This window comes from Anolis carolinensis, chromosome 3 (genome assembly GCF_035594765.1).
Source record: "Anolis carolinensis isolate JA03-04 chromosome 3, rAnoCar3.1.pri, whole genome shotgun sequence".
Classification (NCBI taxonomy): Eukaryota; Metazoa; Chordata; class Lepidosauria; order Squamata; family Dactyloidae; genus Anolis; species Anolis carolinensis.
The window spans coordinates 118,222,273-118,243,305 of record NC_085843.1 but is presented as its reverse complement, the minus strand read 5'-3'; the positions used below and the strand labels follow the sequence as shown (position 1 = coordinate 118,243,305).

Here is a 21,033-nt window from a genome sequence, read left to right as displayed (position 1 = left end):
GGTCTACGTACCAGTGGGGGCCCTCAGGTTGGAGGTGATTAGAGCCCACCATGACGAACCCATGGCTGGGCACTTTGGCAGGTTCAAGACCGTACAGCTTATCACCAGGAGCTACTGGTGGCCAAAGATGCGGCAAGACATTCTGCGCTTTTGTGACAGCTGCGCCGTTTGCCAGCAGAGTAAGACGCCTGTTGGGCGCCCTAGAGGGTTATTGTCGTCTCTACCTGTTCCGGAGAGGCCATGGCAAATCATTTCCATGGATTTTATTTCAGATTTGCCTAAGTCTGGGGGTTATACTTGTATTTGGGTGGTGGTGGATTTATTTAGTAAACTGGCTCATTTTATTCCTTGTTCAACCATTCCGGCGGCCCCTACGTTGGCCTTACTATTTACTAAGCACATCTATCGTTTGCACGGAGCACCCGAGGTGATTATTTCAGATAGGGCTCCGCAATTTGTGTCACGCTTTTGGAAACATTTCCATGAGTGCTTGGGGACTAAGTTAAACGTTTCTTCAGCCTTTCATCCGCAAACGGATGGACAGTCGGAACGGGTTAATGGGCTCTTAGAGCAGTATTTGCGTTGTTTTTGTTTAGATCAACCCACGGCTTGGGTGAAGTGGTTACCGGTGGCGGAATTTGCTTACAACAATGCGGTGCACACGTCTAGTCAGCATACGCCATTTGAGCTAACTTATGGTTTTCACCCACGGGGAGGTGTGGCGCCGTCGACCAATGTGGTCTCTTCGGACCCTGTGTACCGCTCTTCGGAAATGGCTGCATTGCATGATGTTGCCCGTCGCTTACTGTTGGAAGCTAAGGCAACGCAAAAGACTCAGGCTGACCGCCACAGGCAGGCAGGGGAGGAGTTGGAAGAAGGGGATTTGGTGTGGTTATCTTCCAAACATATTAAACAGGCTGGGGGAAAGTTTGCGCCTCGGTATTTGGGTCCCTTTCCTATCGTTAAAAAGATTTCTTCCGTTGCGTTTCGTTTGCGTTTACCGTCTAGTTTAAAGGTCCATCCAGTCTTTCATCGTTCGCTGTTGAAACTTGATACCTCTAGTCGTCGTGGTGCTATAGCGGAGGGTATCACTGCCACTTCTCCGCCATCGGGGGAGGAGGCCTTTGTGAGAGGGGATACTGTTATGATTGAGCCTCATGGCTCTGTTACTGACAGACGTGGGCGTAAGACTCCTCGAGAGTCAGATACTCTCGAGGAGCGAGAGAGAAAAAGACTGCGAGACATATTTGCAGCACCATCTGACGAAGAGTCTTTCGAGGGGTTTACGGAGAGAATGGAGGAGGGGCTGGTTAGCTCAGAGGAGGATGAGATGGATTGGACTCGGGTACGGGAGGAATTGGGTGCCACTGGCCATGATGGGACAGAAGATGAATGGGGACCTTCAGGATTAGACCCATGGCTTAGCTGGAGGGATGGGACGGGATCCACAGCTGGAGATGCTGTTGGGCGTAGTCAGAGGTGTTCCAGCTCTGACGAGGAAAGTGATGAGGAAACGCCCGGGTTAAGGAGGACAGCTGACAGTGATGAGGATTTGTAACTGGCATAAAATGGGGCTTGGGAGCAATTGCAAATTGCGTTGGGCAAGGTAATCTGGACAAACGCTTGGGATCTGTGTGTGTGGGACGCTTTCCTGAAGACTGGTGTGTTTTCCTGTGCTGAGACGTAAGTGGTTTTGGAATTCAGGGTCAGACGGCGGGAGGAATTGTGTGGGCATTTGTTTGTGCAAACCTGTGCTTACTCTTATTAGCTTGACCTTCCGTCGTCTTCTTGACGGACGCCATCTCCTGCTTTGAGAACTCGGACTGAACTGACCACGGCTTGTCTTCCCCCCTTCTTGGACTTGGAAAAACTACAAACGTCTGCTTCTGGCTTTGATCTACGGAACGGAACTGGTCTACTCTACTGCTACAATCCTTGGCTGATCTGCTCGTGTTTGAAATCCTGTCTGCTGTGTGTGTGTGGGAGCGACGCAAGTTACTCTAAGCACAGTGTTGGCAGCAGAGAGGAATCTGCTGCCAATTAGTTGCATTCTTTGTATCTTTTGTTCCTTGGCTTTCGTTTTGTTTATACCCAGGCTGAAGCAAGCAGTTTGTTTTTACCCGGATTAAACTCCGGTTTAATCCGGTTTATCTTTTGAACATTTACTTTTGTCCCTTTTTGCTCCTAAAGGCAAATACTGCCTGGCCCTTGTGTTTTACGGGCATTTTTTGAGTTCTGTAATCTAATAAACTCTGTTACTTTGAATCTTGTGGCGTTCTGTCCTTGACAGACAGAGATTCAAATCCAGGGAGTGGGATGAGCTCCCACTGTTAGCCTCAACTTCTGCCAACCTAGCGGTTCAAAAACATGCAAATGTGAGTAGATCAATAGCTACCAACTTGGCAGGAAGGTAATGGCACTCCTTGCAGTCATGCCAGCCACATGACCTTGGAGGCGTCTACGGACAATGCTGGCTTTTCTGTTTAGAAATGGAGATGAGCACCAACCTCCAGAGTCGAACATGACTAGACTTAATGTCACGGGAAAACCTCTACCTTTACCTAGAATTCTCTGCTACCATGCTCTGGTCTATCCCCATGAACTACAGCAGCAGACCTTTCATCTCGCAGAGCATCTTAAGACTCCCATCACACTGTTTATCTCAGGAATCCACTGGATGAACTCAAACTAGTTATATTGAAATGCTCTGTGTAATGAGATACAATCCTGAAAAGTCAAATGTCATGTATGGTCTATGAGCCACCCTGACGAACTACTACAACAAGAGAATCTAAAACAACCCCTATGCTATCAGGTTGGAAATGGATGGATGTCTTGAATCTGTGTCTGAAATCATGAATTGCTCCTTAAGGAAAGAATTTTGCCATTGGCAATATAGGAGGGGATACATTCCTGAAATGGTATCACTACTTCCCCTGGCCAAGGACTGTCTGGAATTAATCAATATGGTTGGAGAGTGTCTTTCTACATCTCAGGAGGAGCATGGTCCAGTGGAGGCCAGATCCCATTTCCAAACACTATAGGAACTGATGAGAGTCCTTATATACATCCTTCTTTTCACGGTGCTTACAACTAGGCTTTTGTTGATTCACAAACCTCACTGACTCAGTATTAGGAGAACAAGATTGAGACAACATTGCTTTGAGATCAAGTGATTGACCTGAAACTGATGACACTTTGAACTGCTGACTCTGAAATACCACAGTCCATGAGCACATGCTAACAAGAGTTCTCCCGAAAGGATCTTTTAAGAGCTACCCTTACAAAGGAGCTTGACACTTTGGGGACAGAGACCAAATGCTATCATGTGGAATGGTCATCCAATGCCATAGTGTCCATGATTGTGTAGAACGGCTGATTTTTCTCGGCCCAAGCTTTTATAGTCACTGACAAGGCATGCTCATAAAGAAGTTCCTTAAGGTGTAAGGCCTGAGGTGTAAAAGCCTAGCAGTTGAGGACTCGTCACCCTCATCTAAACAAAGCAGACACTTTGTCTTTTTCTGGATTTTTTCCCATTGAAGTCAGTGCACTTCTCAAACAAAAGTTGGGGAAGCCATAAACAAAACCTCTTAGAAAAGGAATGGCCAGGGGGAGGCTGAACCAAGAACTTCAGACAAAGCAATAGTCAAGAGAAGAACCAAGTCAAGAAGTAAACACAAAAACTAAAGATAAACTAAAATACAGTAGTAGGGGAATCCAAAACTAAATCAAACCATAAGGTTACTTATGGCAGAACAAAAGGGACTGAGGTTTAGGCGGAAGTGTACTGGGTAGTAGTTTGAAGGGTGGGCAGGACTACCACCAAAAAGCTGTTGTAAGGGTTTAGTAATGCCCTTCACTATGTAGGTGCAGATAATCCATTTAAATGAGCCACATGAAGAATAAACAAATAAAGGTATTTTCAGGTCTACCAGTGTTGACTGTTAAGCAAAATACAACAAAATCCAAAACCACTGGGCCAACTCCAAAGCGTAAATTATGTTATGCAAGTTTTTGAAGCTTTGCTGGTTTATTCAGCAGACAAGGATGTTTAAAACTATACAGGAGAAAATGGTGACTATGTTAAGAGTCACAGGCCTCCCTTCTATCTGAGACATGTCCAATGCTGTTATCTAAAGGCACTGAGAGCTGATACACCATGGTGTATCACAGTGGACTTTCTACATTTAAGGGGTCAGTGGATTTTACCATAGATATATTGTTTATATCGACATGTTCCATAGCAGAAGCTGCTATTTGAGTATAGAAAGGTCAGCAATAAAGATTAGGTGGCAAGAAGTAAAAACATGCACCATGTTCTGGGCTCTTTTGAAAGAAAGTCAACCTCTACAATGCTGAGTGTACAAAATTCCACTTCCTAAAGATTTTCAACAAACCAGTAGCAATGATCCACATTCCAGGAATTGGTTTATCTCTGTGTTCCAGCTCATTCTTGCAACACTTCAGCAAATGCTTTCAGTTTGTAATTTAACATGAACCCTGTCCTCCTGGTTTCAGTTCTTTTTTAAAAAACCAAACCATTCAGTTACTGGCATAAGAGATTACTCCCTTTCCAAAGCTTGAAATAAAGCTGATCACAAAATTGCACTGGAAGTTATTGCTAGGATGCTCTTCTATATATGCATTTCTACCCATAATCTTTACCTGTTTATCATCACCACAAAGAGCAAGGGTGGGCATCCATTCCAGTGGTCAGGGCAGGATTAAAAACAGGAACAGGTTTTTAGGTTAAGGCTCTGTGACAGTGATTGAGCACATTTAAAACTCTGGGAAAGGGGGAGGAATGCTGGAAAGCTGACAAAAATGATGTCATGAGGAAGTGACCATGTGCGAAATGCCAGAGGATTGGATTGGAACCACAAGAGAACTAGATTCAGCCACAGGACTTCAGGTTCATATTTGCTATAAATTATTATCTCCCCCCCCCTCCCTAGCACTGTAGTTGGGATGAGAGAGGGACCAAAAATGCTGAGGGAACTGCCATATTCAAGGCAAAGGTAAGATTAGAACTAGGGACTCATTGACATGCTGCTCAGTCTCTTCACCACTGTACCAGCATGTTATGGAGCTGAAGCCAGACAAGTGAAGGAAAGAAAACAATTTCATCTTCAAATACAGTAGAGTCTCACTTATCCAACACTCACTTATCCAACGTTCTGGATTATCCAACACATTTTTGTAGTCAATGTTTTCAATATATCGTGATATTTTGGTGCTAAATTCATAAATACAGTAATTACTATATAGCATTAATGTGTAATGAACTACTTTTTTCTGTCAAATTTTTTGTATAACATGATGTTTTGGTGCTTAATTTGTAAAATCATAACCTGTTTTGATGTTTAATAGGCTTTTTCTTTATCTCTCCTTATTATCCAACATATTCGCTTATCCAACGTTCTGCCGGCCCGTTTATGTTGGATAAGTGAGACTCTACTGTAGCTTGATAACTCTTTATGACAGACCCTTCAAGCCTTCTCCCTTTCTTTCTCATGTAGGCTGTATGAAAAAACATGTGGCACCTCCGAGAGAAAAACCATATGAAGCTGAAACAAAGTACCTAGTGGAACATGCACTCGGTATTTTATAACTGCTTGGGGAAATATTTGCATTTACTTTCACTCTCCAACATTGTCTCCCCCTTACATTTCGTGCCCCTTAATTGACCAACATCAAGCAAACACAAATATGTGTATCATGGGGAATAGAGCAAAATAAAAGGCTTTTAGAGTGAAAGGGGCAAGGAAAAAGCTGGAAAACATGATGCTCAAGTTTGATCGAAGATGCAGAAAGCAGGTTGACAGAGAAATTGTAGCAAGTACCTATATTTGGTATATAATACTACTTCCGCCATTAAGTAGGTCAGTAACCTAGACTACGGGAGTTATAGCATCTGACACAGAGAAATCTCTCAAGCATCTTTTTAGCAGTAAACATACAATAGTAATACAGAATAATTAGCTGCCTAAAGCACCTTTCTCATTCTTCCAAATAGTAGAGCTGGTCCTGCAAGAAATTGGTTCTTTCAAAGTTTTACTCTTTATTTACTACATTTCAGAGGAGCACACTGATTCATTTCACTTCTTGGACAGGATATAGTTTTACTAGGGAAAACATGAAATAAAATGGTGATTTTTTCCCCAGTAAAAGATTACATTATATTAAAATGAATTATAATTCCAAGAGCACTACTTCATGTTCTTTAGCACCTTTACATTCAACACACCAGGCAGTTTCACCTGTATTGTATGTGTGTGCGTTTTGATTTATGATCACCCCATGAATTTTATAAAGGTTTCTTAGGCAAGGAATACTCAGGTAGTTTAGCCAGTTCCTTCTTCTGAGATACAGTCTACAGCACCTGGTATTCACTGGCAGTCTTTCATTTAAATATTAACCATAGCTGACCCTGCATAGCTTTGAAGAGCAGATGGGATCTAGATACTTTAGGGTTTTTTTATCTATCTGGTGCCTTTGGGGTATTAGGGCCCCCTATTGCCTTATTCAACATCTATGTTTAAGGGTGAAAAATGTCTCACACATTCGGTTTAATAAAAAATTAATACCGAAAGATGCTTTAAAGATGTATACTTGAATCGTGTTAAACCAAATGCTTTTAAAAGTTAGTAGTGTTTATCTATAATGAAGGGTCAACAGTAACATAGGTTCTAAAAAGTCTGAAAAAAGAACTTATAAATATGAAATTAGTGCTCTTCTTACAAAACTATACAGAAAACAAGACTACCTAGGATTTCACTTTAAACAACACAACTCTTCTTGTTTGTAATATAGTATCTAGTACAAACTTGGCTTTGTTGAAAAGATCTGGTATAATGGCAGATACATTTTAAGCATGTAGTAACTGTAGACAGTCATGAGAAGACATGATAGTCATGTTTATTTGAAAGGATGTCATAAGGAAGAGGAAGCAGGCTTGTTTTCTGCTGTCTTGGAGACTAGGACTTTGAGCAATGAGTTCAAATTACAGGAAAGGAGATTCCACCTGAACATTAGGAAGAACTTCCTGATTGTGAGAGCTGTTCAACAGTGGAACTCTTTGCCTTGAAATGTGGTGGAAGCTCCTTTCTTGGAGGCTTTTAAACAGAGGCTGGGGTGGTCATCTGTCAGGGATACTTTAATTGTGCTTTACCTGCATGGCAGGGTGTTGGACTGGATGGCCCATTTGGTATTTTCTAAATCTATGATTATATGTATAAAACTATATATGCAAAAAAGGTTTGATATATTTCAATTGACAAAAGCACACAAAAATAGTTTTCCCAATACCCTAGCATTCATTATAATAAAGAACATTAATTATAAAACTCACTACACAAGTAGATTTGCCTGCTCCAACAACAAATAGCAAAAGGCTCCATAAACAAAACCTAACCTCAAAATAGAGATATTGTGTGTGTGTGTGGGGGGGGGGGGGGGGTATCTGATGTTTCATGACTTAAAGTGATTTACTCATCCTGTGATGCACTTGCATATAGCAGGATTGTATATCACATTTCTCCAGGCCGCTAAATGTCTAAATGTCAACAGGTAAACTGATGCAAAATTTTAAAAGCTTAATTTTTGGCTTCATACCAATTATCTGAGACAAATGTCTGTTTTATTATGTACATGAAAAATAGAATGGGCTGGAACCAAACTTGTTTGTGCCTTCAATGAATTCCCTATGAGTATTACACAATTTAAATTAGATTTAATCTCAACTCCAGTCTCTAAAAAGGAGTTTTGCAGGCCACTATTAGACCATAAGACACAAAGATACCAGACAGGCAGGCAAGCATAGATTTACAACATAAAAAACGGTGACACTTTATTTCTTAAAAGAGTGATGTTTCTACAGTGAATCTTCTTTTAAACATTCATTCAGGCACATATTGAAGTGTTTCTCAATACAGCTGTGGATAGGTATACCTCATTCTGTTATTTAAAAAATAACAAAAACTACAATTTAGTAGCATATGTATTTATTTAAGAAACATCCCTCCTAATTTCTGTGAGATCTGTTCTCAAGTTAGCAAACATATGATTTCAGCTTTAATTTTGTTTCATAATTCTTCAAAAACAGATAACAAAGTCTTTAGCTTTTACTATAAAATTTGTTGCACACAATCCAGTTTTGTACCATTGTACTAAGTCACATGTTTTCACATTGTGTTAACATACCAGTTAAGTTACAAGTACTAATGAATAATAGTTTCCTTCAGGCAAAATATTGGACATGATTACACAAAATGTAAAATTAACAGGTAAAACAAAAAATATTTCCCCATTATGAGGAAGTAAGTTATGTTATAGTTATCTGTAAATGCAGATTGTGGCTAAAGAAGACCATTGCTAGCCTTCACTGTTACCTGTGCAATTTAATTAATCTTTCTGACATACCTCTATGGAATGTATTATCACTAAGAATTGTTCATTTGCAGTAACAACCAAACAGTCCTTATATTTATGTAAATACACACACTTGAAGTTGTGGAAGAAGCTCCCTCACTTGCATTACATTCCACCCAAAATATAAATTTAGAATATGGGGCCAAAACTACTCATCTTTTGGAATTGTATATTGTGATGCGAACTCACTTAAGAACAACCATGTCTTGTGTCACTCGTCTACAACAGCACTCTTACCTAGTGAAAATAGTTGTTGGAATTGTTACAGCCTAACAAGGTTCAACTGTGCAAACAACCTAAATCCTTTCTGGAATTATTACCTAGAGTAACCCTTAAATCAAAATTTAAATAGAACCTATAAAAATACACTCTTGTGTTAACTATACCAGTAGTTTAAGTACGCCTGACAACCAATTTTTAAAACCGATGGTGTGAAAGATACTCTTCTTGGACACCACCTACTTGAAGTGAGTACTATTGAGATTTTATCAAAATAAAGATATTTTATATCAGAAAATTATCCTGCACTGCAGAAATGCTGGATTCTATTTTTGCTACAAGATTTAACTTCTAATACTATAGAGGAACATTTACTTTGCTACAAGTTCCATGTTGGCAGAAAGAGATGACAGACCACTGGCCTTACCCCACTGAAATGTGAACAGAAGTACTCAACACACTTCTTTCTTGGTAGTTTGTAATATTTGACTAAAGGCACATATAATTACAACTGATAAATTAAAATGAAGGATTGTGTAGTTTATTGTATGCACCTAGAAGCATAAGTGTAGTGTATTCCATTTTGTATCAAGCTGTGCTTTATTTCATTTCTTTCACTCAGGATTTTAGAAAATATCAGTTATATGTATACAATATGACTTAATAGCATTTGTCAGACTCTTAACAACATATTTTTGGCATAATGTTTTAAAAAAGGATTAACAATACAATGTTTTTCTGCCATTTATAAAGGAGTACCCGTGTGCTGCTTGGTGGTGATCTACAAGCATGAAATCATGCAATCATTTACTGTTTACATGGAAATATTTGGAGTATTACTTTTAGGTTAACAGACAATTCTCTTGCAGTGTGTCATAATTCCCTATAAGCAAATCATGAAGAAGTAAGGGGTTGATGGAGATAACCTACTTTTTCCTGTAACACAAGTTAAACTCTGAAAACTTTAACTGGCTCAAAGATCAGCGGCCAGATTACTAACTGGGGCTCCGTACAGGAAGAGAACTACTCCCACATTATGGCAGCTCTACTGGCTACCAGTTTGTTTCCAGGCGAAATACAAAGTGCTGGTTATTATCTTTAAAGTCCTAAACGGTTTGGGCCCAGACTACTTAGCCAACCACATCTCTGTATACAAGCCTGCTTGGTCGTTGCAATCAGTGGCCCTGCTTTCTGTCCCACCCGCATCTCAGGTACGGCTGGTGAGAACAAGAGAAAGAACCTTCTTCATGGTTGCCCCCACCTCTGAAAGGAAATTTTAAAAATTAAAATGGCCCATTCTGTTCTCTCATTAAAATAACAATTAAAAACTCTATGCTCACAAGTATATGACAACAGATGGAATATTCATCTCAGCTTGGAACATGGAAATGGCTGCTACCTTGATTTTATATCCTTTAAATTGTAATGTATTCTTTTACTAATTTAATGTTTTAAAGTTTTAATAATTGCGTTAAAATGTAATTTTAGTGTGCTGTCTAACTTGGTGGTAATGTCTCATTATTGTTTGATGTTGATATTTAATGTGTGTGTGTGTGCGTGTTTTAATTTATGGTATGTCTTGTTTATTAGTTGATTGTATTATACAGCATTGAATATTTGCTGTTATATGTTGTTGGCTGCCCTGAGTCCTGATTGGAGAGATAGGGTGGGATACAAATAGTGTATTATTATTATTATTATTATTATTAAGTAAGAGGGCACACAAAATCTATCTTGCAGTTTATGCAGCCTCATACAATAATGTCCAAAGTTACTTTCAGAAACAGTAACTATTTATATCCATGGCTCTTAATCAGCATAAAAATGTAGCCAATGAACTAACTGAGAAACACGTTGTTGCAATTCTTGCTTTTATTTGGCAACATTTGATTTTTAAAATCGTACCAGCAGCAGTGGAGGAACCAGCCCCCATTTCCTTATTCTATGAAAAAAGTGCTAATAACAAATCAATCATGTATGCTTTATAGAACTTGTTGACCATGAAATGAAGACTTTGATTTTAGTTACTTCTTCCCAAAAACCATTTTAATACGTTATTTTTAAAAAGTAAAATGGAAATATATTAACTGTCAAGCTACACAGTGTTTTTATCTGTAGTATTCTAATACATATATTTATTTTTTAAAAGAAATGTTGAGTACCTTGCTTGCCAAGTAAGACAAAAGTAAAGACAGTTTCTACAATGTAATGCAACAGATGGCAGCAAATTATCTGTGTGCTTTTAGATTTCCATGTGTTGCTTATTGTACTCTGCATGCATAAGCCAAGAAAAAAATTGAACACACAACACAATAGTGCATGTAAAACTCCTACATTTTACTCCACAGTGATTCTCATTCAAACTTCTATGTACTACATATTGTGTTTATGGGCATTAAGTGTTTTTCATAGTGCAGAATCATTTAATATTACTCAAAAGGGTTTTTGCAAATCTGTGACTATCCAATGCATGACCTTCTGAATGAAACATATCCACACTGAAAAATCAATGATTAACTCTAGCATTGGAAAAAAAATGGGGAAAACCCTTTCCTAGATAAAATACATATATTTAAACTCCAACTGCACACAAATTAGCACTGCTCTGTTGTAACAATTCACAAGAAAGTGATTCATAAACCCTGGTTTCCCAACGGTATGCTTGAAAATATGCCCCTTAGGACTACTCGATTTCTGTTGAATTGCTAACACGGGGAGAGAGGGCAGATGAGGAAAAGTGTAAAATGTTGGAATAAATGCTTGACTGTTTCCCTACCATCTAACTTTTCCATGCAAATGTTTGCCTTAGTTCCAGCTGCACTCAGCTTTGGCAGCCAGGTACTTGCAAAGGAGAGCTGATAGCAGTGTGTGTGTGTGTCAGCGCTACCTGCTCTCATAGCTACCTCTATAAATGACACTCACCTCTGCATTTCTCTCTTTAAATACGGGGCATACATTTCCTATGAATGTATAGTTTGCTCTGACTGGTCTGGTGCTCATTATGTGGAAAACCTATTCCACACATTTACACTGTAGTGACAAAAAGATAAACTAAAGAAAAGGATGTAAAACACGTACATGCAGAAGGCATGATTTTATGTGGAGTTAAAACTGCCCAATATGCTTGTTTTCTATGTGCAATATGTTTCACCATGTGTAAAGCCATTCCATCACATGAACTCCCACATCTAAGGCTACAGTTTTATCAATTATACACCTATGTTAATTGCTTCAGTGTGAAAAGAAACACTTTAGAAATAGCACTCCCTACGCCAGTGGTGCCCAATTTTTGGGCCTCCAGGTGTTTTGGACTTCAGCTCCAACAATTCCTAACAGCTGGTAAGCTGGCTGGGATTTCTGGGAGTTGAAATCCAAAACACCTGGAGGCCCAAAGGTTGGGAACCACTTCCCTAGCCTATGGGTAATCAGGGAGAAAACTTGACAAAGGTAATAATTTAGGACCCTGAACACCAACATTTTAAAAGCACGAATGGTCTTCTCTAGCACCATTGGATCATGTCCAATTTCTGGGACTTTCCTATTCAGAATATTTCTCCCTCATGTTTAATGTTTATGGTCACCTTCCCCAAAAGTCCCATCTGGACATTTCAAAGGGTATCAGGAATAGCACAGCTCAGGTATAACTCACAGTCTCCCTTCTTCAAAAACAAAACACAGGAACAGTTCAATGGTCTTCTTCAGCACCATTGAACTTCCCAGTCAGAATATCTCTCCCATGTCTTTAGCCATTCATCATGATCTTTCCCCAAAGTCCCATCCAGGAAGAAAACTTTAGGACCCTGAACGCTGACATTTCAAAACAATGTGCAGCTTAATGGCCTTCTGTAGCACCACTGGACCCTGTCCAATCTCTGGCACTTTCCTATTCAGAACTATTCTCCCTCCTGTTTGGGGATGCAAGGCAACCTTCCCCCAACGCTGTATTTGGGCAGTTTTGGGGGGGGGGGGGAATACCACCAGGAATAGGTAGTTCGCCTAGCCTACTTAGGTATAACGCACAGTCCCCTTTCTTCAAAAGCAAGGAACTTCAAAAGCCTTCTCTTGCACCACTGGACCTTCCTATGAAGAATACTTCTTCATATTTGGCGATCCTCTGCGGAGGCCCCATGGAGGCAGCAGATTCAGGGGTATCAGGACTGCTGGCCAGGGATAACGCACCATTCCTCCTCCTCCTACCCGAAGACGTTGGACTTGGGCCGGAGCTTGAAGGAGCCCTTGAGGGGCCTCTCCTCGGGCACGCCCTCCTCCTCCTCGTCGTAGGCCTCCGCGCGGAACGACGGCGTGGTGTGGACGATCTGGGTGCGGAAGCGGACCTTGTGGAGCCGGGCCTTGGCCCTGCCGCTGGAGCTCTTCCTGCTGAGCTTCCCGACGGGCAGGGCCCCTTCGGCGGGGGCGGGCTCGCCTTCCTCGTGGTGCGCGGGCCGGTGGGCGAGCAGGTGAGTGGGGAGCACCTTGGAGAGCCGCCACCGCCCCCCTCCTCCCCCACCCGCGCCTCCTCCGCCGTGGCCGCCCGCCCCGCTCCCGGCTTCCCCTCCTGCTCCTCCGATGAGGCTGCGGAGCCCCGCGGCGCCGGCGCTGAGGTACTGGGCCGCCTTCTTCCCGCTGTAGTCGCGCAGCTCCACGTCGGCGTCGTAGGCGCCCACCAGCAGCTTGACCACCTCGAGGCGCCCGTGCATGGCGGCCAGGTGCAGCGCCGTGTAGCCGCCGGCCGTGCGCGCGTTCACGTCCACCGCCAGCCCCCGCCGCCGCGCGAAGCCCACCAGCCGCGCCAGCAGCTCCGGCCGGCCGTGCTTGGCGGCCCAGTGCAGGCAGCTGAAGCCCGTCACGAAGTCCCGGCGGCCCAGCAGCGCCGGCTCGCCGCTCAGCACCGCCTCCAGGCTCTCCCAGCGGCCCTCCCAGGAGGCGCACAGCAGCATCCAGGCGTGCTCCAGCGGGTCCAGCGCCACGCAGCCGCCCGAGCCCGAGCTGCTCTCTTCCTCGGCCCCCGAGGCGCCCTCCCAGTCGCTGCCGCTGCGCTTCATCTGAGGAGAGCTGCCCAGGCGGCGGCTCTTCTTGAGCGCGAGTCCCGAGGACGAGGCGGGGGCCGAGGGCGGAGAGGGCGCTCCAGACTCCCCCTCCTCCGCAAGCTTCTCCTCGGGCTCCAGGCCTCCTCCTCCCGGCTTCTCCTCAGGCTCCCTCCCCATAGTCTCTTCAGGCTCCAGGCCTGCTGTTCTCGGCGTCCCCTCAGGCTCCCTTCGCATATTCTCCTCAGGCTTCAAGCCTATTCTTCCCGGCGTCTTCTCGGGCTCCCTTCCCGTATTCTCCTCAGGCTCCAGGCCTATTCTTCCCGGCGTCTCCTCGGGCTCCCTTCCCGTATTCTCCTCAGGCTCCTTTCCCGCCTCCTTCGCAGCATCTCGCTCCTCCGCGCTCCTCCTGTTGCTTCTCTCGCCCTCGCCTGCCTCCGAGGCGTCCTTGATGCTCTCGCTCCCTCCTCCGTTCTTTCTCCAATGCTTCTTCCTCAGCTGCACGTACTTGGTCCCGTCGCGAGGCTCCTGCTTGACGACGGCCACGGCGTTCACCATCTCTTTGAAGCGCTGCCGGGCCTGGGCGCGGCGCTCGGGCTCTGGGGAGTTGAGGCAGCTGTGGAAGTGCTCCAGCAGGTCCGCGTTGCGCGCCCGCCCGCCCCGCTCCGCCAGGAAGCGCAGCACCGCGCCCTGGCTCAGCTCCATCTCCTTCAGCGCGGCGGTGGCAGCGCCGTCGTCCTCCGCCGGCTCCATCTCCCGCCTCTCCTCTTTCCCTGCTCCTCATCCCCGCCTTAAAGCCCTCCTCTCCTCCTCCTCCCACAAAACAAATCACGGCTCCCTCTCCCCTCCCTCCCTCCTCCGTCATTACTCCCCTCCCCCACGTGACGCTCGCGAAGGCAAAGAGGGCGTGGCCTCTGATCCCAATTTGGGTGAGAGAGCGCGAGACTGACTGGAGGACCTCAGAGCATGGATCACTTTAAATCCAGCTTCTGGCTCCTGCAGAATTCTGGAGCTTGTAGTTTTGGGAGGGGCCTTTAAACTGCTCAACCAGACAGGACCTGGGCCTCACTCAGCTACAAACACGATAATTCTTTAGGAAGCAGAAACCAGATTTAAAGGGGATCCATGCTCTACTGCAGGCATGGGAAAACTTTGGCCCTCCAAGTGTCCAAAACACCTGGAGAGCTGAGGTTGGCCCATGCCTGCTCTAGTGTGATGAGGCTGTAGATTGCTGTGTGTTTTCCGGGCTGTATGGTCGGAAAAGCATTCGTCGCTGTCTCACTCGTTCAGTCGTTTTCGACTCTTGTGACCTCATGGACCAGTCTACGCCAGAGCTCCCTGTCGGCCGTTGCCGCCCCCAGTTCCTTCAAGGACGAGCCAGTCACTTCAAGGATCTCATCCAAACATCTCGCCCTTGGTTGGCCTCTCTTCCTTTTCCCTTCCATTTTCCCCAGCATCATGATCTTCTCCAAACTTTCCTGTCTTCTCATGATGTGGCCAAATACTTCAGCTTTGCCTCTAATATCCTTTCCTCCAGTGAGCAGCCGGGCATTATTTCTTGGAGGATGGACTGGTTGGATCTTCTTGCAGTCCAAGGCACTCTCAGGATTTTCCTCCAGCACCAGAGTTCAAAAGCGTCTATCTTCCTTCGCTCAGCCTTCCTTATGGTCCAGCTTTCGCATCCATAGGTTACTATGGGGAATACCATTGCTTTGACTATGCGGACCTTCACGGCCAGTGTGATGTCTCTGCTCTTCACTATTTTGTCAAGGTTGGCCATTGCTCTCCTCCCAAGAAGTAAGCATCTTCTGATTTCCTGGCTGCAGTGATCTTTGCACCTAGAAATATAAAGTCTGTCACTGCCTCCACGTTTTCTCCCTCTATTTGCCAGTTATCAGTCGGTCTGGTTGCCATGATCTTAGTTTTCTTGACCAGCTTTTGCACTTTCTTCTTTCACCTTGGTGATAAGGCTCCTCAGCTCTTCCTCACTTTCAGCCATCAGAGTGGTATCACCTGCATAACTAAGGTTGTTAATGTTTCTTCCAGAAATTTTAACTCCAGCCTTGGATTCGTCCAGCCCCGCATGTCGCATGATGTGTTCTGCGTACAACTTGAATAGGTAGGGCGATAGTATACAGCCCTGCCGTACCCCTTTCCCAATCTTGAACTAGTCTGTTGTTCCATGGTCTGTTCTTACTGTGGAAAAGCATTATATCCTAACATTTTGCCCGTATCTATGGCAGGCATCCTCAGAAGTTGTGAGGTATGTTGGAAACTAGTCACGTGGGGTTTATATATCTGTGAAAGGTCCAGGGTGGGAGAAAGAACTTTCGTCTGCCTGAGGCAAGTGTGAATTCTGCAATTAATCACCTTGATCAACATTGAAAAGCCTTGCAGCTTCAAAGCTTGGCTGATTCCTTCCTGGGGAAATCCTTTGTTGGGAGGTGTTAGCTGGTCTTGATTGTTTCCTGTCTGGAATTCCCCTCTCTTTTTAGTGTTCCCTTTTATTTACTGTCCTGATTTTAGAGTTTTTAAATACTGGTAGCCAGATTTTTTTTCTGCATCAGGAGCAATTTGAGAAACTACAAGTTGCTTCTGCTGTAGGAGAATTTGTCATCTGCAAAGACGCTGTCCAGGGGATGCCCAGACGTTTGATGTTTTACCACCCTGTGGGAGGCTTCTCTCATGTCCCCTCATGGGGAGCTAGAGCTGACAGACGGAAGCTTACCCCGCTCCCCAGATTTGAAGCGCTGATCTTTTGCTCAGCAGTTTGGCTTGTACAAGGTTTTAACCCATTGCACCACCAGGGGCTCCAACAGAATAGTAATAATAATTGATTCAAAATATTCTTAAATATCAGGCATGGGAGTGTCATGCCATACAGAAGAAAAGCATACCCCCCCAAACAAAGTTCCCTCAGAGGCCTGAAATCCAACCTATAGTGTGAAATACTTCATCATATTGCCACTGTCTTTTTGTTTTATTCTGCCGTTGAGCATTCAACACTCGTAATCTTGTTTTACATTTCCCTTTGATTTCTCATATCTTGTGGATGAAGCCTATAATTCTACCTTTTGGTTAGATTCTTCGATTTCTTTGAGTTAACAACAACAACAACAACTTTATTCTTATAACCTGCCTCCATCTCCCCAAAGAGACTTGGGGCAGTCTACATGGGGACCAGGCCCAGAATAAACAGAGAGTAATAACCTGCACTTTGAATTGGGACCGGAAACTTATTGGCAGCCAGTAAAGCTGCTTCAGTAGAGGCGTAGGAGCGTCCGATGGCCTAGGGGATAAAAGCCTTGTGACTTGAAGGTTGGGTTGCTGACCTGAAGGCTGCCAGGTTCGAATCCCACCCGGGGAGAGCGCGGATGAGCTCCCTCTATCAGCTCCAGCTCCATGCGGGGACATGAGAGAAGCCTCCCACAAGGATGGTAAAACATCAAAACATCCGGGCGTCCCCTGGGCAACGTCCTTGCAGAGGGCCAATTCTCTCACTCCAGAAGCAACTCCGGTTGCTAATGACACGAAAAAGAAAAAAAAAGTAGAGGCGTAGTCCGCTCCCAGTAACTAGCTCCAGTTAACCTGGCTGCCGACCTTTGCACCAGTTGCAATTTCCCGACCGTCTTCAAAGTTAATAATCGTTATCTTGTGGCTTCAGCATCTTGTGGTGTAAAAGCATTCAGGATTCCGACCCTGGATTGTTGGGCAGGACTGAAATATGGGTCCTACAGCATGCTCCCAGGCAAGACTCGAAGCTAGGATGAGCCCCAAAACAGAGACAAATTTTGTTCATTTTCATTGTTTCCTCCTTTCTGTTGAAAGTGTCCACATGCTTGTGGATTTCAGTGGCTTCTCTGTGTAGTCTGACATAGTAGTTGTTAGAGTGGCCCAGCATTTCTGTGTTCTCATATAATATGCTCTGTGAAGAAACCATGATAATGAAAAAAAATCTGGCTATCAGTAGTAAAAAAACTCAGGACAAGTAAATAAAGAACAACACTCAGAAGACAGGGTAATTCCAGACATGAATCAATCACGGCCAGCTAATCATCTCCTAACAAAGGATTCCCCCAGACAGGATGCAGCCAGATCTTGTAGCTGCAAGGCTATTCAGTGCTAATCAAGGTGATTAACTGCAGCATTCACACTTGCCTCTAACAGATAAAGAGTTCTTTCTCCCACCCTGGACTTTCCACGGATACATAAACCTAATTTGCTTATTTTCCAACAGACCTCACAACTTCTGTGGATGTCTGCCATAGATGTGGGAGAAACGTCAGGAGAGAATGCTTCTGGAATATGGCCATACAGCCCGGAAAACTCACAGCAACCCAGTGATTCCGGCCATGAAAGCTTTCGACAACACCGGGAGAAATACTAGACCAGGGGTCCCCAAACTTTTGAAGCAGAGGGCCGGTCCACAATTCTTCAGACTGTTGAGGGGCCGAATTATCATTTGAAAAAAACCAAAACAAATTCCTATGCATACTGCACATGTCTTATTTGTAGTGCAACAACAACAACAATGAAAAAACAATACAATATTTAAAAATGAAAACAATTTTAACCAACATAAACCTATCAGGATTTCAATGGAAAGTGTGGGCCTGCTACTGGCCAATGAGATAGTCAAGTTAATTAGTATTGTTGTTGTTGTGTGCCTTCAAGTCATTTCAGACTTTGACTGAGCCTAAGTCTAAAATTAATTACTTATTTACTGCATTTATTTACTGCATTTATATCCCGCCCTTCTCACCCCAAAGGGGACTCAGAGCAGCTGTATGTACATACAATATATTATATTATTAGCATAACACAATATTAGCATTATATATTACTATACTGAACTATACCACTATACTATTATATAATATGTAATATATAACATATAATTAATATTATTATATGGTATTACTATTAGTATTATATTGTATACCATAATATTATTATCAATATTATATGTATATACAATATATTACATTATTAAAACTGATATAAAAATATTATATTATAAAACTGAGGGCGGGGGCCAGGTAAATGACCTTGGAGGGCCGCATCCGGCCTCCGGGCCTTAGTTTGGGGACCCCTGTACTAGACTCTCCATCCCAGCTAATCCACTGGTCTGGCTCCGCCCTTCCCTGGAGGCCACGCCCCTTCCCCCGCGCGCCGCGCCCGTTTGAACGTCGCCCCCGCCCCCCTCCCACGCGCCCGTTGGATTCGGGTGCCCTGGCTGCCTGCGACAGCATCTCCGCCTGTTCGAAATGTGATTGGCTGAGCGTGCGTCCTCCCTGTCCGCGAGGCCTCTCTCTCTCTCTCTTTCCCTCCTCGGCGCTGTGGTGTGGCATTCCAGCCGCGGGGATTGGAGCTCTGCCTGCGCTCGCGCTCCCCCGCCCTCCCGCCCTCGGCCCGTCCGCTCCGGCGCGCGGCGGCCCCTCCCTCCCTGCCTGCTTCTTCTCTCCTGTCATGGCCTCCTCCGATGTGGCCCGGCCGCTGGTAAGTCCCGCGCGACCAGGGGCGGTTGGTGGGCCCTCAACGGTTCTGGCCCACGATTCCAGCCTCATTGGGAAGCGGACCTCACACTCTAACGCCTTCTCGTTTTGTATGCCTTTTCGTGTATTGTTCTTTTGAACTGTGAACTAACTCTTTGAGTCCTAATTTTGAGGGAAAGAGGGATATCAATATAGTACGGTCTGATAGTACCATCTGTATCATTTGTCGAGCTTCTTTTCAACAGAAGGACAGGGTGGGGCTTCAAAACAAAATCTACAATATTATCTGGCCTTGTTTTTAGGCCTCTTGGCCCCCTTGATGTTAGTTTTAGGGGGCATCTGCACTGTAGCATGACTGCAGTTGGACATCACTTTAGCTGCCATGGCTTAATGCTATGTATGGCATCCTGGGAATTGTGGCCTTGTCTGCCAAAGAGTGCTGGGGCCTCATCAAACTGTGATTCCATAACATTGTGCCATGACAGTTAAACTAATGCCAAACTGCATTCATTCTACAATGTAGATCAGGCATGGACAAACTTGGGCCTTCCAGGTGTTTTGGAGTTTAATTCCCACAATTCCTAACAGACTCTGGCACTTTTCTTTCCCCCCTCAGGAAGGGACCTGAGGCTGTTGGGAATTGTGGGAGTTTAAGTCCAAAACACCCAGAGGGCCTAAGTTTGTCCATGCTTGGTGTAGATGCACCCGAACTCAAGATGGGATCAGATTAATCTGCTTGGGAAGTGAGTTCATTGAGTGTTTTGTTTGTTTTGGACCTCTTTTATGTTAGCTGTCTTGCTAGTTTCCCAGGGCAAATGTGTAAGGTTTCTTCATCTAAGAAAATGGTTCTTTTGCTTAAAATGATAGCCTCAAACACTTTTCACACAGTCATATAAAGACCCTGTCACTGACAATCACAAACAGGTGGCACATTGGCAATGTTTATTCAAAAGTCCTATTGACTTTGGTAGACTGTTCCAAAATGCGTTGTGCATAGGTTTATTTTTAAATCATAGTCTTATTATGGTAGAAGTATTGGTCACATTAATAACTAACACCACAGGTATGTTGTGTTCATAGGTGCTCATTTTCTTAATATTGTACACGCAGCAGGCACAGCTTCCCCAACAAGTTTTTCCAAAATTAGGTATGTGGCAAGCAAAGGGCTACTAGATTTATTAAGGAGTTGGCATTCATTGGCTAGTGCCTGATATATGTCATCAGATGTGAATGTTTGATTCTCTTTGGTATTTGAGGAATAATTTATTATCTCTGAGATATTGTCAGGTTCTGCTTTTCTATCCCTGTTTTTGTAATTTTATTATGTTTTTTTCCTGGCAGTTCACCCAATTAAACAGATATATTGAACCTGGGTTGCTGTGAGTTTTCCAGGCTATATGGCCATGTTCCAGAAGCATTCTCTCCTGACATTTCACCCACATCTACAACAGGCATCTTCAGTATGGAGGATCTGAAGATGCCTGCCTAGATGAGGGTGAAACGTCAGGAAATAATGCTTCTGGAACATGGCCATACAGCCCGGAAAACTCACAGCAACCTAGTGATTCCGGCCATGAAAGCCTTCAATAATATATTGAACCTGTTGGGAGAACTAAAGCACACTAGTGTGTATGAAGCTTTTTGTATGAAGGATCATTCATTCTGATTTTGCAGTCTGAAGCAAACATTTTAAAAAGTAAATTTATCTCTTCATCACCTATTTGTGATCTGCTTTTATGTGTAGAACTTAACACTAAATCTACATCGTAGAAAAATTCATGTCTGAACCTTGCAATGATGCAGTAGAGGTGTGCTGTGTTAGTCATAGCTGAAAACAGCTACAGGGCTTCTACAGTGCATGCCAG

General features: G+C 43.9%; 1 protein-coding gene across 10 annotated transcripts in view; it reads left to right on the top strand.

Moving 5' to 3' along the window:
• The first annotated feature begins 12,761 nt into the window (after window positions 1–12,761).
• Window positions 12,762–21,033, top strand: part of septin10 (septin 10) — a 44,003-nt gene continuing 35,731 nt past the window's right edge. For 2 of the 10 annotated variants that reach the window (XM_062975429.1, XM_062975428.1), the window contains exon 1: window positions 12,762–13,106. In XM_062975429.1, coding sequence (XP_062831499.1) covers window positions 12,777–13,106 — 330 coding nt within the window. In that variant the 5' untranslated portion in view covers window positions 12,762–12,776. Of the gene's footprint in view, window positions 13,107–18,875; window positions 19,173–21,033 lie in introns of those variants that run through there. The other 8 variants (XM_062975431.1, XM_062975432.1, XM_062975425.1 and 5 more) reach the window with 5 other exon arrangements.